The 16,679-nt window shown below is 39.5% G+C and overlaps 1 protein-coding gene and 1 long non-coding RNA gene across 2 annotated transcripts in view; one reads left to right on the forward strand and one right to left on the reverse strand.

Annotated features, from left to right (window-relative positions):
- The window catches only part of LOC116152281 (uncharacterized), a 129,608-nt gene that overhangs the window by 103,835 nt on the left and 9,094 nt on the right, over positions 1 to 16,679 (forward strand). The gene's annotated exons all lie outside the window — the stretch shown is intronic.
- SPOCK1 (SPARC (osteonectin), cwcv and kazal like domains proteoglycan 1) overlaps positions 12,953 to 16,679 on the reverse strand; it is a 470,147-nt gene continuing 466,420 nt past the window's right edge. The window contains exon 11 of the mRNA XM_031449094.2: positions 12,953 to 16,516. Within this exon, the coding sequence (XP_031304954.1) occupies positions 16,326 to 16,516 (191 nt within the window). The 3' untranslated portion in view covers positions 12,953 to 16,325. The remainder of the gene's footprint in view (positions 16,517 to 16,679) is intronic.

The following is a 16,679-nucleotide window of genomic DNA, read 5'->3' on the forward strand; positions in this document are numbered from 1 at the left end:
TATTTTTTTTTTCTTTTTATAAGTTCCTTTGGATTATATGTTTTCTTTTTATTTCACTCCATAGTTTCCCTTCTACTGATTTTGTTTTTGTATATTCTGTTATTGTTCCTACAGTGAATAGACTGGACATTTTAAATTTATATTTAATTTTATAAGTCTAGATAAAAATGCATTCTTTCTCCTCAAATAAAATAAGGATCTTAGAATGTTTTCAGTTTGACCATTCCAATCTTGACATGCATACTTTTGTATTCTAGGATATTCTAGGATATTAATTCTAAATTAATTTTTATAGCCCTACAGATTAGAGAGTAATGTTTTTGTTTTGCACAATTTATTTAAGTTCACCAACACTTTACCATCTTCTGTACTTCCATCCTCTTTTGTCCATCTCAGATCATCTTTCTGGGATAATTTTTCTTCTAAAAGCACATATTTTAGAAGTTATTTCAGTGAAAGTCTATTGTTAATAAACTGTCAGTTTTTATTTGTCCAACAGTATCTTTATTTTGTGCTTGTTCTTTAAGGATAGATTTCCTGGGTATCAATTCTAGGTTGACAATGATTTTTCTCTTGGTGCTTTACAGATACCATTCCATTTTCTTTTGTCTGACACTGTTGCTCTTTATAATGCACCTATCAGTGTAATTCAGTGGTTTTCAAAAGGTGGCCCCTAGACCAGCAGCATTTATATCACCTTGTATCTATTTGAAATACACTTTTTTCAAACTATTCCAGACCTACTAAATCCAAACTCTGTGGTTGGAGCTTAGGAATATGTGTTTTAAAAAGTCCTCCAGGTCATTTCAATGCATAGTAATGTTTGAGAGCCATTGATATAATGTTATTCCTTTGAAGGGGAAAGGTAATCTTTTATTTCTGGCAGCTTTTAATGTTTTTTCTTTGTCTTTAGTGTTCTATAGATTATGATGGGTATAGGAATTTTAAAAAATTTATTTTGATTAAGATTTCTTGTGCGTCCTGAATCTAAGTATTTGTGGCTTCCTTAATCCCAGAAAACTGTAACCCATTACCTCTGTAAATATTGCTTTTACCCTTTTTTCTCTACTATATTCTTCTGGAACTTCAATAAGACTTATGTTGGATCCTTTCATTTTATACTCCTTATTTTGAACTATTTTCCCATATTTTATATTCATTGTTACCTTTATTATATTTCACCTATCCCCCGAAGATGATTTGCATTTGCTTCTGCTAGGGGCACATTAAATTTGATTTACATCTTGGGGTGGTTGGACCACATAGGTAATATGAGTCCTGCCCTCAAACCCATGTGAATTCACATTGTGTTAGATATTCTCATGGAAATGTTTTCTCTTCTTTCTTTATCATTCTATTCTAAAGTGAACCAAAGCCAAGACTTGCATATGTAGCTTCCTCCCCTAATTTCCTATTTTTTTTAAACAAATTCATCCACTGAGGTCATTCATTGCCTTTTGAAGGTCTTGGCTTCCCTGGAGTTTCTGAGCTTAACCCCATCTTGCTGAGGCCTAGTCTTTGTCCCCTCTCTCTGATACCCATGGACCATAAAACACAGCTAGAGACCACTGAAAGATTAGCAAAAGCTAGCTCTCATATTAGGTTAATCCTGTGGATTTTTGCTTTTTTGATTTCTGTCCTACCAATTAAGGAATTAATATATCAATCAGTAAATGGTTAATGATTGCTTGATGGCTGAGCTAGCAGGAAAGTAAATAAATTTTATTCAGTAGTTGGGGAAATACTGTTCCAGGAGTGCTTTCTCTGAGCACCTTGTCAGCCCTATTACCAAACATTGAGATCACTTGAATTGTTTATTCTAACCTGTCTTACCACTCTCCATACTCCTCATGGAGTATCCTGGACCTAATAACCATGCTGGCCCCAGACTCAGTGGGTAGTTTGGAGAATTTACTTGCTAACAGGCTTGGGAGGTGCAGTGGTAGGCAGGTTCAGATGCCTTGGGTGACCTGTAGGTGTTTTGTCCAAAAGAGCCCAAGCTTCACTCTCGCTTCCCCAAAGTGTCCTTGCCTGAGATAACCTGGCAGTCATTTTGAAGCGGGTGGCCTTTTGGAGGCCATACCTCCCTTGTCCCTTCTATCTCAGCTCAACAGGTGCAGGCCCAAATGTGTCAGGCCACCACAGACAAGCCAGGCTGCAGGTCAGAAGCAACAGATTGAAGGCAACAGTGCATTGGGGGTCCTAGATATAGTAACTGCAGTATCCACAGATGTGGCCCCAGAGTGTTGACACTGTCTCTTCTCTGAGTGTCACAGATCCTAGAGTGGAAAAAATGAAGAATCCATCAACTAATACAGTACAAAATTGGAGCACAAAAAATACTTGTCAAATGGTTGAGTTCACAGAGATTTCTCTGAGCCTTGGAAACTTACCTGATGTTCTAGTCCATCCCTGGCCCTGGTTTATTATTGTTTTCTTTGTTCTTTCAAGATGAGTTTGTATTGAGCATCATGTGTTGTACCTTGTTCTGTGCCAGCTACATAAAAATAGCCGTGGTACCTGCTCTTAGGAGCTTGGAATGTGTTCAGTTCAGAAAACAACCCCTAAGCGCACACTGGCCAAAAGACCCAGGGCTGTGTTTTTGTGGGGCAGTAGAGAGGTGGCCCATTCTGATGGCTGAGGGGAACCCTAACAGGTGGGTAGATGGCAGGGATGAGGCATGTGCTTCATTCAGTCAAGCACAGAGTGAAGAAGTAAGAGTACACCAGAAACAGAGAAAACTACTGTCAGATGCAGGTAAAGCAGGCTGAGAGAAAGGATTAAAATGGAAGAGGAAGTCAGGGTACATTGGAGAGATGTTATGGAGTTTGTGTATTCTTTATATTGCAAAAGGGAAATACGGACTTCTGACCCAAAATGGTCAAGGATATTTTCGTGTTTACAGAGATGTCTGACTGAACCCACGCACAGGCCAGACATCAGGGTAGGAGGATTTCAGGGTGTCTCTAGAGTTCCCCTAGGAGTTGGCTGGTGCAGTTGGTTTCAGGTGAGAAGGGACTCTCTGGTGTCAGGAATGGACGGTTGTCTCCCATAGCCAGCTGGCTGTGACATTAAGTAGTGTCATTACACTCAGTGTGACTCTGGAATGTGGCTTCAATTGCTATTGGTTAATGTTAGCCAGCTCCTAAATCCTGGCTTGGTGCTCATCCAAAGTGCTAAGATCCTTTGTTGGTGAACTATTTGTTAAAGTATAAAATGACTCAGGAATTATTCTGCACAAAATGTCAAGTGGCAGAATAAATAACCATTCTCTTCATTAATCCCTATGGGCAGCGTCAGTTTGAGAGCTTGGCTTTTCCGTAATGAAAATATGTCAGCCCTGAATATATGTTTGCACTATTGAGACTGAACAGTGAAATGAAATGAATTCTCCACTCAGCCACAAGTGAAATATGGCACTTTGTGGTGAACGAGGCGCTGAGTGCGGTGGAGTTGAGATCGGACTTGGAGAGACCATGGGGAGGCTGAGCTCAAGCTAGAGGGGAGGGCAGTGTGTGATTAAAGTGAAAAGCAATACCAAGTGAAATTCATCTTAATCTGTGCCTATTTATAAGAGAGGGATGCCACATAATATAGCTGGGTGTTTAAGAAATATGTGAGTCTTTGTTCCTGAAGCCGAGAAAATCAGCAGAAGGCCTGTGGTTCAGGGTTTGAGGTGCAGAAATGGTGTTAACACAGGAAGCAGAGACCACAGGCTGCTGTGAACACAGAATCCTAGGGGCTCAGAGGCCAGAACACCCAGCCCGTTCATTTCACAAGTGAGAAAGCTGGGGCCCGGAAAGGGAAGGGACTTGCCTAGGGAGTCACTGGAGCCAGTGAAGTTCTTAATTCGTGATGGCCTAATCTCAGACCGGCCTGTTCACTTGACATTGAGCTCAGGCTGTCTCTGTATGTCCTTTGCTCTAGCACAGACATCTAGAGGTCTTTGAGGACCAGGTCTAATGTCCTCAGCAGATAGTGGAAGGTGCATGGTAGGTGGTAAATGTTGTGAACTGATGTATTGCCAGACCTTTTCCCCAAGGTCTAGGGTGTCTCTTGTGTGTGTGGTTATGTTTTATCTCACTTATGTATCTATATTTCATTTTTTAAGTCAGAGCACACAGCCTCACAGCATAACTTAATAGTTAAGAATATGCGATTTGGAGACAGCCCATCCTGGGTTCACATCTGCACTCTGCCATTTACTGGCTGTGCGACTTTAGATAAGTTGCTTAACGTCTCTGTAAAATAGGAAGAGCAGTCCTGTCTATGTACGGAACTACTGTGAGACTTACACGAGATAGGATGGTTACGGCAAAGATGGCTCCAGTCAGTGTTCCCACTGGGGGATGAGTTGAGACACTGAGCTGACTTACATTGACACCTTCACTGATTTCTGAAAATGAGCCCAGGTGACCAGGAGGTAACACAGGCTGTGTAGAGTTCTGGGTCCACTAGCCACAGAACAGCATCATCTGGGTCCCTGGTTTAAGAACTGGCCACAATTTTCACTGTTTCTTTTGCCAGAATGTGATTAGTATTACTGCTTTAAAAAATTAAACTTAGATTTATATGAATAGAGTTCAAATTTGTGAAAAATAAGTGAGAAGGAACCACTTTTCTATATAATCAAATGGTCTCTAAGTCCTTAAAAAACAAAGAGGGAAGAAAAATGGTGAACAGTAAAACTGGGAGTAGTAGGGCAGAATAGCAAAAACAACAGGAATGTCAGGAAAGCAGGATGGCTCTGTCATTTTTGGACAACATGTGCTACCAGCTGTTTAGAGTGTCAACACCTGCTGTTAAGAAGACTTGCAAATCATTATTTGGCACCAGGTTGGCCATCTGAGCTTGTAACTTCCAAACTGGTGACTAATAAAACTCATTGGCATGGAGCATTTGTCATCAGTAGTGTACACAAAGCCCATATGTTAGAAGATTGCGTTTGTATGAAATGTTCAGAAAAGGCAAATCTACAGAGGCAGAAAGTAGTTTGGTGATTGCCTGGGGCTCAGGATGGGAAAGAGGAAAAATGATAACTGGGCAGGAGGGTGTTTTTTTAATGCCACATAAAATTAGATGTGATGTGGTTGACAACTCTATAAATTTAATAAATGTCACACTTAAAATGGATAGATTTTATACTAAGTAAATTACACCTCAAAAAAGCTGTTTAAAAAATTCAACCTATGTGAATTGATGGAAAAACTCAACCTGTGTGAAGGTATTGATCAAATGTCATCCTTTCTGTGAGGTCTGTTTTAAAAAAAAAAAAATCCTTCCAGAAAGAATTAAATGGTCAGTCTTTTTTTGTTCCCATTGCTATTTGCTTGTATTCAGTACTCATCCAACAAACAGTAATTGGTAACCATGTGTTGGCTACTGAGGAATGAGAAAGAGCAGGACAGAAGGACATCTCTTTCCTTTTTTTTTCCTCCCTTTTTAACTGTGTTAAAATATATGTGACACAAGTTACTATTTCAGCCGTTTTTAGGTGTGCACTTCACTGGGGCTAACTAAGTACATTCACATTGTTGTTCCGTCATCCCCACTCTCTCTCTCCGGGACGTTCTTCATCATCCCATGCTGAAACTCTAACCGTTAAACACTAGCTCCCCTCCCCCATCCCCCCGTTACTCTAGTCTACTCTGTCACTATGAGTTGAACTATTCTGGGGACCTCATGCAAGTAGAATCATACAATGTATGTCCTTTCGTGTTTGGTTTATCTCATTTAGTATAATTTCAAAGTGCATCTAAGTCGTAACATGTATCAGAATCTCCACATATTCTTTACCCCATACATCACTGATGTATGTTTGTAGTGTTACCTTTGGGCTCTGGCAAATAATGCTGCTGTGAACATTTTTATACAAGTATTTGTTCAAGTTCTTGTTTTCAGTTCTTTGGAATGTACACCTAGGAGTGATCTAGGATTACTGATCATAGGTAATTCTATGTCTAACTTTTCCAGGACCTGCCATAATGTCCTTTACAGTGGTTGCAACATTTTACATTCCCACCAGCAATGCGTGAGAGTTTCCATTTCTCTACATGTTTGCCAACACTTACTATTATTGCTAACAGTCATCCTAAATGGTATGAAGTGGTGTATCATTGTGGTTTTGATTTGCATTGCCCTAGTGATGTTGAGCACCTTTTCATATGCTTATTGGCCATTTGTATATGTTCTTTGGAAAATGTCTTAAGTCTTTTGCTAATTTTTTTAATTGGGGTGTTTGTTCTTTTGTTGTTGACTTGCAGGCATTCTCTATTTTAGATATTAATCCCTTTTCAGATATATGATTACAAATACTATCTCCCATTGGCTCTGTTGATAGTGTCTTTCGATACACAAAAGTTTTAGGTTTTGGCTAAGTCCAATTTATTTTTTCTCTTGTGGTCTATATTTTTTGGTATCATATCCAAGAAATCATTGTCAAATCCACTGTCATGAAGCTTTCTTCCTGTGTTTCATTCTAAGAGTTTTACAGTTTTAGCTCTTAAATTTAGGCCCTTGATTTACTTTGAGTTAATTTTTGTAGTATAAAGAAAGGGTCCAACTTCCATCTTTTGCATGTGGATATGCACTTTTCCCAGCACCATTTGCTGAAAATACTATCCTTCGTTCAATGATACTGGCATTCTCATTGAAAATCATTTGACCGTATATGCAAGGGTTTATTTCTGGGCTCTCTGTTCTATTCCATTAGTCTGTATGTCTGTCTTTATGCCAGTACCTCATAATTTTGATTAGCATAGCTTTGTAATAAGGTTTGAAATCAGAAAGTGTAAATCTTGCAACTTTGTTCTTTTTCGAGGTTGTTTTGGTCTCTAGCGTCTCTTAAGATTTCATAAATTTGGGAATGGAATTTTCCGTTTATGTCAGAAACATTATTGGGGTGTTACTAGGGATTGTGTTGAATTTGTAGATCACTTTGGGTTATAGTGATATCTTAACAATATTAAGTCTTCCAGTCTGTGAACACTAGTTGCCTTTCCATTTATTTGTCTTCATTAATTTTTAGCAGTGTTTTTTAGTTTTCAGTCTACAATTATCTCACCTCCTCAGTTAAGTTTATTCCTAAACATTTTATTCTTTCTGGTGTTATTGAAAATCAAATTGTTTTCTTAATTCCCTTTCAGATTGTTCATTGTTATTGTTTAGAAGCACAGCTGAATTTTTAGTATTGATTTTGTATCCTACGATTTTGTTGAACTGGTGTATTAGCTCTAATTTTTGTGGAACCTTTATGGTTTTCTACATGTAATATTATGTCATCTGTAAACAAAGATAATTTTACTTATTCTTTTCTTATTTGAATGCTTCTAGTTAATTTTTCTTGCATAACTGCTCTGGCTAGTACTTCCTACATTATGTTGAATAGAAATCATGAAAGCAGACATTTTCATCTTGTTCATGAACATAGAAGAAAAGTTTTTCAGTATTTTACCATTGACGATAATGTTAGCTGTGCTGTTTTCATATATGGATGTTACTACGTTGAGGTAGTTTCCTTCTATTCCTTGCTTATTGAGTATTTTATCATGAAAACAGCATAATAAATGCATCATGAAATATCATGCATCATTTGAGATAATCATGTGGGTTTTTTCCCTCCGATTTCTGTTAAGATGTGGTATATTATACTGATTTTTTTGTATGTTGAATCATCTTGCATTCAAAGGAAATATGGTTTGGTCCTGGCTTATAAACCTTTTAACATGCTTCTGAACTCAATTTGCTAACATTCTGTTTAGTAGGAGTTTTGCATGACTAGTCATAAGGAATAATGGTCTATAGTTTTATTTTCTTGCAGTGTCTTTGTCTGGCTTTGGTATCAGAGTAATTCTGGCCAAAAAGTATGAGTTAAGAAGTTTTCCCTCCCTTTCAATTTTTTGAGAAAAGTTTGACAAGAACTTTGTTAATTCTTCTTTAAATGTTTGGTAGAATTCAACAGCGCAGCTCTCTGATTCAGGGCTTTTCTTTTTTGGGTGATTTTGGATTACTAATTCGATTTCCTTATTAGTTATAAGTCTATTCAGATTCTCTATTTTTTCATAATTCAATCTTGCAGTTGTATCTTTGTAGGAATTTGTTCATTTTGTTTAACTTACTCAGTTTGTTGTACAGTTGTTCACAACACTCTCTTATGATCTTTTTTATTTCTATAAAATGAGTAGTAATGTCCCCTACTTGCATTTCTAATTATACTGAGTCTTTTTTTGTTGTTGTTAGTCTAGCTAAATTTTGGTAGTCAGTTTTGTTAGTCTTTTTGAAAACCAACTCTTGGTTTCATTATTTTTTCTAATTTTCTGTTTTTTTAATCTCTGTTCTAAACTTTATTTCCTTCTGCTAGCTTTGGGTTTATTTTACTCTTTTTCTAGTTACTTAAGTATAAAGTTAGATTGTTGATTTGAGGTCTTTTTGAATGTTACCATATAGAGAGAGTTATAAAATTCCCTCTTAGCACTGCTCTTGCTGCACCCTGTAAGTTTTGGTATGTTGTGCTTTCATTCTCATTTCTTTCAAGGTATTTTATAATTTCCTTTGTGATTTCTCTTTGACCCATTGGTTGTTTAGGAGTGTTTAATTTCTACTAATTTGTAAAATGTGTGGCTTTTCTTTGGTTACTGATTCCTAGTTTCATTCCATTGTGATAAGAAAAGATGCTGTATGATTGCAATCTTTTAAAATCGAATTTACAGTTTAAAACCTTAAAACAAGAAGACAGACTAGTTTTGTGGCCTAACATATGCTCTATCCTGGAGAATGCTCAGGTGCACACTTAGGAAATGTGTATTTTGCTGATGTTGGATAGTATACTCTGTATATGTCTGTTAGGTCCAGTTGGTTTATAATGTTGTTCAAGTCCTTTCCTTATTGATGTTCTGTCTGATTCTGTTACTGAAAGTGGGCTAGTGAAGTCTGTTATTTTAGGGCAATTTCTCTTTACAAGTCTGTCTTTATTATCTTCATATATTTTGTAGGTTTAATTTTTGTTTCATATATGTCTATAATTTTTATATCTTTCTGGTGATTTGACCCTTTTATCATACCATTCTTTGTCTCTTGTAAGAGTTTTTGACTTAAAGTCAGTTTTGTTTGATACCTGTATAGCCACTCTCTCCCTCTTTTGGTAACTCTTTTCATGAAATACCTTCCCGTATCCTTTCAATTTCAACCTATTTTTCTCCTTATATCTAAAGTGAGTCTTTTATAGACAACATATAGATGGATCATGTTTTCATTTGACTTTTTTAATCCATTCTGCTGATCTGTGACTTTTGACTAAGGAATTTAATCCACTTGCACTTAAGTAACAATTGATAAAGACTTACTTTTGAAATTTTGTTACTTATTTTCTGCATATCTTAGAGCTTTCTTGTTTTTATTTCCTTCATCACTGCCTTCTTCCTTTAGGTTTAGTTAATTGTTTTGTACTGACACATCTTGATTTGCCCCTTATTTACTTTTGTGACTGTTCTATAAATACTTTATTTGTGGTTACCATGGAGATTACATATAGCATCCTAAAATTATAAAAATCTATTTTAAATTGATAAGACCTGAAATTCAATTGCATATAACAACTACTCTTTTATACCTTCATCCCTCCTCTTTATCTTATTGACATCACAAATTACGTATTTATGTATTATGCGTTCTATATTTATGTATAGAGATATATATAACAGATTTATTGTGATTTTTATGCATTTATCTTTTAAATACTGTAGAAAATAAAAAGTGTTACAAGTCAAAATTACAATACTAGTTTTAAAATATTTTCCACGTGTGTACCTTTACCAGAGAATTTTATGCTTTCATATAGTTTTGAGCTATTGTCTAGCTTCCTTTCACTTCAGCCTGAAGGACTCCATTTAACATTTCTTGCTTCTCAGAGTAATTGAGAAGAGTTCCTAGAGGAGCAGTAATTGTTCTGAGAGTCCGAGGCAGTACAGGTAAAGGAACTATCAGGAACACAGGCACAAGCTTGAGAAGGGTGGAGGTGCTCAGGGAAAAAATTAGAATTTGAGAAGTGAGGCATGCAAGGGAACAAAGAGGTGCAAAGGAATCAATTACAAAGGAACATATCTGCCAAGCCAAGTAGTTTATATTTGGTCCTGAAAGTGATGAGAAACCTTGAAAATTAAGTAGGTCAGTGACATGATCAGATTTGCCTTTAAGAATAAATTATTCTGGCAGCAGCAGCAGCATGTAGGATGCATTGGAGCTGGGCGAGAATCAAGCAGGGTCACAAAAGTTCCTACGACAGTCGAGAGAGATGGCAGTGGTCAGAAGCATGACAGTGGTGTTGAGATAAAGCAGAAGAGATATTTAGAAAGAAAAATTGACAGAATTTGGTGACTTATTGCAGGTTGGGAGTTGAGGAGAGGGGTGTAGATGGTGGTGCCATTCCTGAAGTCAAGGAGTGTAGGAGGAGAAAATTTGAAGAGGAAGCTGATGAATTATTTTAAAGTCACAGAAGACATTGTGGTGTATTGCTTTTGTGATAAAAAATAAAAGTGAAACATGGGGATGAGGCTCATACCCCCATTGGCTATCAGAGAAAATTGGAGTCCTTTCCTCAGAGGTCACTACTGCTACCAGCTTGGTGTGTGTCCTTTTAGGCCTTGTTTTATGTATTTCCATACTTAGAGAAGATGGATAGTCTTGCCTTTTACATATCTGACTTACATGTTTCATACTCTGTATCACTTGATTTTTTCCCCCCGTACAACTGATGTTTTAGAATTTTTGCCAAGTCAGTGCATGTGAAAGTACTTCGTTATTTTTGACTGCTGCATAGTATTCCAGAGCAGAGAGTCGTCCAGTCTGCCCACTGATGGATGTTTAGTTTTGTACCAAATGTTCTGTTCTAATAAATGATGCTACAAAGGACATACATACATTTAACACATATGTTTGTAAACTAGTATGATTTTTTCCCCCTCTAAGAGTAATTATTGAGGAGTGGAATTATGGGTCCTAGGGTGTTTACTCTTATTTATATAGTTATTACCAAATTGCGCTCTACATGGTTGTTTTGAGTGCATAGTGTCCAAGAGTGTTCCTTATACTACACTCTCAACACAAGACATGATCATGATATATTTTTTCTAAGTCAGACTGAGAGATAATTGCTTTAATTTGTTTTTCTGGTCATGACTGAGGTTATCGCGTTCTTGGCCATCTGTGCATCTTGTATGGATCAGTTGTTTTTGTCTTTTCCCATCAGTCTGTTGAACTGTATTTTCCTTACGGATTTGTAGGAGTTGAAAAAACTTTATATCCTAATACTGCATCTGTTTTATGTCATCAGTATCTTTAGTTTCTTGTTTATCTTTGAAATTTGTTCATATGCTATTAATTTTGATGGAGGAAAATTTATTCATCTATTCCTTCATGGCTCTTGTATGCTAGGACTTGTTTTTTAAAAAAAGCCTTGCTGACCCCTATTGTCGTAGGCATATTCACTCTATATTTCATTCTCTCATTTTGATTTTGTAAGGTTTAAAATGGTAGTATCAATGGGAAATTTGAGTAGAATTACTTACATGTCAGGTGATGATTTCAGAATGGAGCAGAGAGAAACCTACACTTGAGACATAGACTGGGGCTTCTCCAAGTGGATGAGTTGGTTGAAACCATCGACAGACTGTTCAGAGAAAGCATGTAACGTTAAAGAGAAATAGGCCAGGGACACAGATCTGAGGAACACCAACATGAACAGGACTGGTTGAACAAAAGGATATATGGACCTAAAAGGAATGGCCAGATAGGATGAAAACCAGGTAAGGATGTATATAAGAAACCAAGAAAGGTGAGCTTTAACAAGGGTGCGATAGCCATTGGTGTCAACTATGACATCCACCAACCTATACTGTAATAGTTACTTGTCTCTTTTTCGAGGAGATAACTGTACAGAGCAGGCCCCAGGTCTTACTTTACTTTTATATTCCTAGCACTGAATGTGGTGCCTGCCCATAGCAGCATTCATCTACCCAGCACTCAATCTATAAATCTGCAAGTGTACTCATTCATCTTTAAAGCCTTGTTGAATGAATACATTTTGAAACCTTCCTCTTTTCTTGAGCCAGTTTGTCAAAGCAAACTTTCCAACTGACCGACAGTTTTGAGAGGTGCTGGGACCTTTTTACTCACGCTATGTAACTAATATCCCTTTGGTCCTGGTCTTTAATGGATCAAGGTGGCTTCCATGATGGCATGACTTGAGGAGACCTGTGGGGTTTGACTGTAAATCTGCTGATTTAAGAGGAATTTGGGGTGTGTCCACAAATGCCAGCTGCTCTTTACAGTACCCTTTACCTCCCCGCCTCCCCTGGAGGCTTCATGTTGGCCATTGCTCTCCTGACATTAGTTATTTTGCGGATTTCTGAAGCACGTTTCCTTAAACTGTCAATCTGTAAATTGTCTGTAAAATCCAGTCCATGGGGTAAAGGAATGGAATTATTCATAACATCGTTTCTACCTCAGTTGGTGGTGAAATTACTCACTCGGTATAATTAAGTCATAGATATACTAGCCTGAATGTGGATAAAGGTGGAAAGGAAGCAATTCCTCTTCCAATTTGGGCGCTTTCTGATGTTTGACAAGCATCTGTGTGTCAATCCATGAATGGGGAAGGAGAACTCAGAATTCCTGTAAAGGAGGTTTTTTCTTCCTTTCCCAAGAGAACTGGAGAATAACTGAGGAGCTGGGGAGGGAGGAATAAGAAATAAAAGCTTAAGGTTGTCAACAGGGTGACAACAGTGACCTGATGGGTAAGGACTGAGTAACAAGTCAGGGCCTGAGACAGGAGAAGGCAGCCCAAAGGGGGCCAGGTGATAGGGTTCTAGGCTGAACAAGCACAGGGCCCGGGTGTGCCGAGGGGTCAGGACATGCTGGGCCTCAACAGAGGACCCTGCACCGGGGCTCCCCTTTATCTGCCCATGCTGTTCCCCAGAGAGCAGGCGTGGACACGGCCTGTGAGTGCACGTGCAGACGAACAAACACAACACTCAGATGTTGGAGACAAATTAAAATTTATTGAGACAGACGGAAATGCACCTACTCAGGACTACAGTTAAGCATTTATTATTAACCAAAGAGTCGTGTTCACATTCCAGATAAGTCTACATGGAAAAGCATTCAGAATTTACTAGGTTTTCTACTTTACTATTTCATCTACAAGAGGGACGACAGACTGGCACTCAGGATTTGGTGGCTGTCATTACAGTGCTACACAGTGGACAGGGACGAACAGCAGTGACTCTGACGAAAAGGTAGAAAAAGACCAAAACCACCCACTGTAGAAAGGGCTCTTGGACGTTACTGTACAGTGTGGTCAAAGTGAAGAAGAAAAGAAAGCGACAGCCGTAAGTGGTGTCCTGGGAGGAGCAGAGGGCAGAGCTGGACAGGCACGGCGCCGCTCACTGCTGGGTGGGGGGAGACGGGCGTGAAGGAGAAGGAACTGATACGAAACCTCAAATTTAGTGTGAGGGTATTCCCATGCTTAGAGTATTTGTGGAAATAAAAAGACACTGATATGGCAGAGAACTAATTGTGGAAGAAAATTCTAGGGTTTAACTTGGATGCCAAGGAAATGGTATAAAATCAAAGATCCACTTATGGAATAAGGATAAAACTATTTCACTAAGGAGGTTCCAAAAATGAGTCTGCAAAGATTCACCTCCATACTTTTCTGCAACAAGGGAATGATGGTCACAGCACTATTTTTTGTAAATCAAGATTTTTATGTATACTTAGTCACCTGCTAAAAGACTCCTGCCGAAAGAGAGGAAAACAAAATTCTGCTAAGGCTAAGGTAACTAAAGACACGAATCTTTAGTACTGATGAAAAGTACCTTTAAAAACTAACGCTGTCTTGCCAAAGTGAGGCACAAAAAGTGGCCTTAATGTTGCTCCATTGATTTTGGGTTCCAGTCATAAGAGGGCTTTTTATTTAATATCTTAATGAATCAAAAATACCTTCTTGGAATATCTCTGAAGATGAGCATCTCATTACCTCACTGGGAACTGACTACTGAGCACTCTTCTCCATCAGTAAGTTAATGCCAAGGGTCTTTAAGTGTCATCTTAATTTGACACTTGTCATAAGATAATTAGGCAAATTAAAATCAGTAGTTTGCTCTGTTGCTAGAAGTTTCTGTAAGTGAAATCAATTTGTCAATTTTAATTTGTCCTCTTGTGTGTTTCCCAGGCTCAGAGGAGACAGTAACAATGGTTTTCTTTGTTGGTCTAAACTGAGATTTTTTAAATACGCCTCGATTCTTTTATACACTTGATTGTGTTTAGCTGCAATTATGCAGCTGTTTTCTAAATTACTATCTCAGAGTTTTTGTTCAAGTGAGAAAAAAAAGTACTGAAATGGAGGTGATGGAGTTGAGAGATCCCAGTACAGAGCTTGCCTGTGGTCTCCCTACAGCTGGGGTCCTGGCTGTCCTCCTGTCTGTCAGGCCAAACGGGTTTGCTGTATCCAAGAAGTTCATTTCCCATCTGAGCCAACTCCAGGGATATTGCCAGTGGGTCTGGCCAGTGCAAAGACTGGAAAATACTAGTTAGAGGTGGGCTGGTAAAGTACAAATGGTCAATTTGGGGTGAAGACTGGTCAGCTGCCCCCATGATCTCAGTTTGATTGACTATATTTGTTGCCTGAGTGTATGTGGTCTTCTGGTGGCCTGGCTGGAGCTCAGGAAGGGAAGAAAAACATATGTGGGCCAGAGAGCCTTGCAGGGTGGCTGATTAGGACATCCAGGTAGGCGGACACCAGGTGGGACAGGAGCTTGAGGCCCTGTACTGAACTGAATGGGGCCACTTTGAAGACTACTCTTTGGTACTTGTGCCTGGGCCAGCTTGATAGGGAGAGGAAAATCCTAAAGACAGTAGAGATGATGACCTTACCAAACTTGGAGCTAGAGTTGGACAATGAGTTTCCTTAGAAAAAAGAAACGCAGTGGTGAAGGGCTTTCTTCATTTGTACCTTGATGCGGCTTTGGGTGGGGGTGGGGTGGGGCACAGACTAGCTCTTAAAAATCCAACCCTACTTCTCATATGCTGCCCTGAAGTTCTTTTCTAGGCCTCCATCTGAGATTCTTTACAAATGATGAGTGATAGAAAAAAAATCGGTACAGTTTTGGTACCCTCATCACGATGACGATTTATGGATAGATAAGGGGCAAACTGAAACACCGAGTTAAGAATCCTGAATTTTCTTCTGCTATGGAACACCATAGTTCCATCTTCCCGGAGAGCAGGGTGTACATGGACATGCCTTAGAAAAAGCCCTTGAGTAGGTAGGGAAGGGAGGAACGTGCCACAGACAGGCCTGCTGCAGCCCAGGGGAAGGTTTGAGCTGAAATGAGAGAGATGGCTTGTGAGGCTGCCCACGTGGGAGTCGCATGGCTTCTGCGAGAAAAGTGATTTAGGCAGACAGAGGCTCCTCCATAACAAAGAGGCTCCCAGTAACTCTGCCGCTGCATAGAGAAGCAGCCTCCTCAGCCTGCAGGCTACACGTGCCAGCCATTAGTGCAAAGAAAGGACTTCGGTACAAATTCCCTATTCCAGAGACTATGACCCAGGTCTGGACATACTGACAAATGTGTAATTTTTTTCCAAGTGAATTTTCAGTAGACACCCAAACCCTCTTTTCTGAGAGGTGTGTACAGTCTCTTCTGTACAGACTCACATACTGATGCACGTACAGAGAGAAGTATCTTTTAATAGAGAAGATCAGTTCCCCAAAGGGACTCTTAACTGAATTAAGGCTGTTGTTTGTAGGAAGCCAGATCGAGTGATGTGAAAAACTAATGTGTAATAATAAACACCAGGGTGGGTGGGGAGGGGCAGGGGGGAAAGGTACAGTGTGGTGTGTTTTCCACAACATCTACAGGACACAAGAAAAGCACTTAGACACAGTAAGGCCAGGAACCATGCTGTAATAACCACCGGGTGTGGGTGATGGAAAGGGTCTTTGATGTTTAGAGGGTGGGGGCTCCCTGCGCTGTCAGAATCCCACATACATCACATGCTTGTTGCAGAAAACTCACGGGAGGGAAGGAGGCTCTAATTCAACCAGCCATTCCTCTGTCTAAAAAAGAAAACCCAACACCCTTCTTCCCACACACCGTATGCAAAATCAGAATGCTCTGGGAACAAGGAGTCGTCTTCCAAACCTTAGGTTGGGTAGAGAGGGCAACAATGGAGAAGAGGCCGTGGGCCATGGAGTCTTAGATACAAACGCAGGAACAGGAAGTGAGTTGCAGTTGTGTGCAGAGCTCGCGTCCTCCTCCTCTTGGGGACTACCATATGTACCCAACCTCATCCTCTTTGTCGTCATCCTCGTCCTCGTCATCCTCCGTCACTGCCCGGGTGTGCACCCGCAGCCTCCCCAGTCTGTCCTGTGGGCCCAGCTCCTGCTCATCCTCTAGGTCATCCAACAGGACCACAGAGCCGCCACTGCCAAAATCCCCTGAAGTTTCCTGCTCCTCTTCTGAAACATCAGGAAGGAAGAAAAGATTTGAGGTTAGTTTCTGCTCGTGCCTCACTACCTCCTTCACGGGAGGGCAAAACCATGCCATTTACCTTCTGAAAATGGGATCATCCCTGCCCCGGTGGGGCTAGTCTGCGTGGCATGGACCATAAGCTCTGTTTTG

Source organism: Camelus dromedarius, chromosome 3, assembly GCF_036321535.1.
Source record: "Camelus dromedarius isolate mCamDro1 chromosome 3, mCamDro1.pat, whole genome shotgun sequence".
NCBI lineage: Eukaryota > Metazoa > Chordata > Mammalia > Artiodactyla > Camelidae > Camelus > Camelus dromedarius.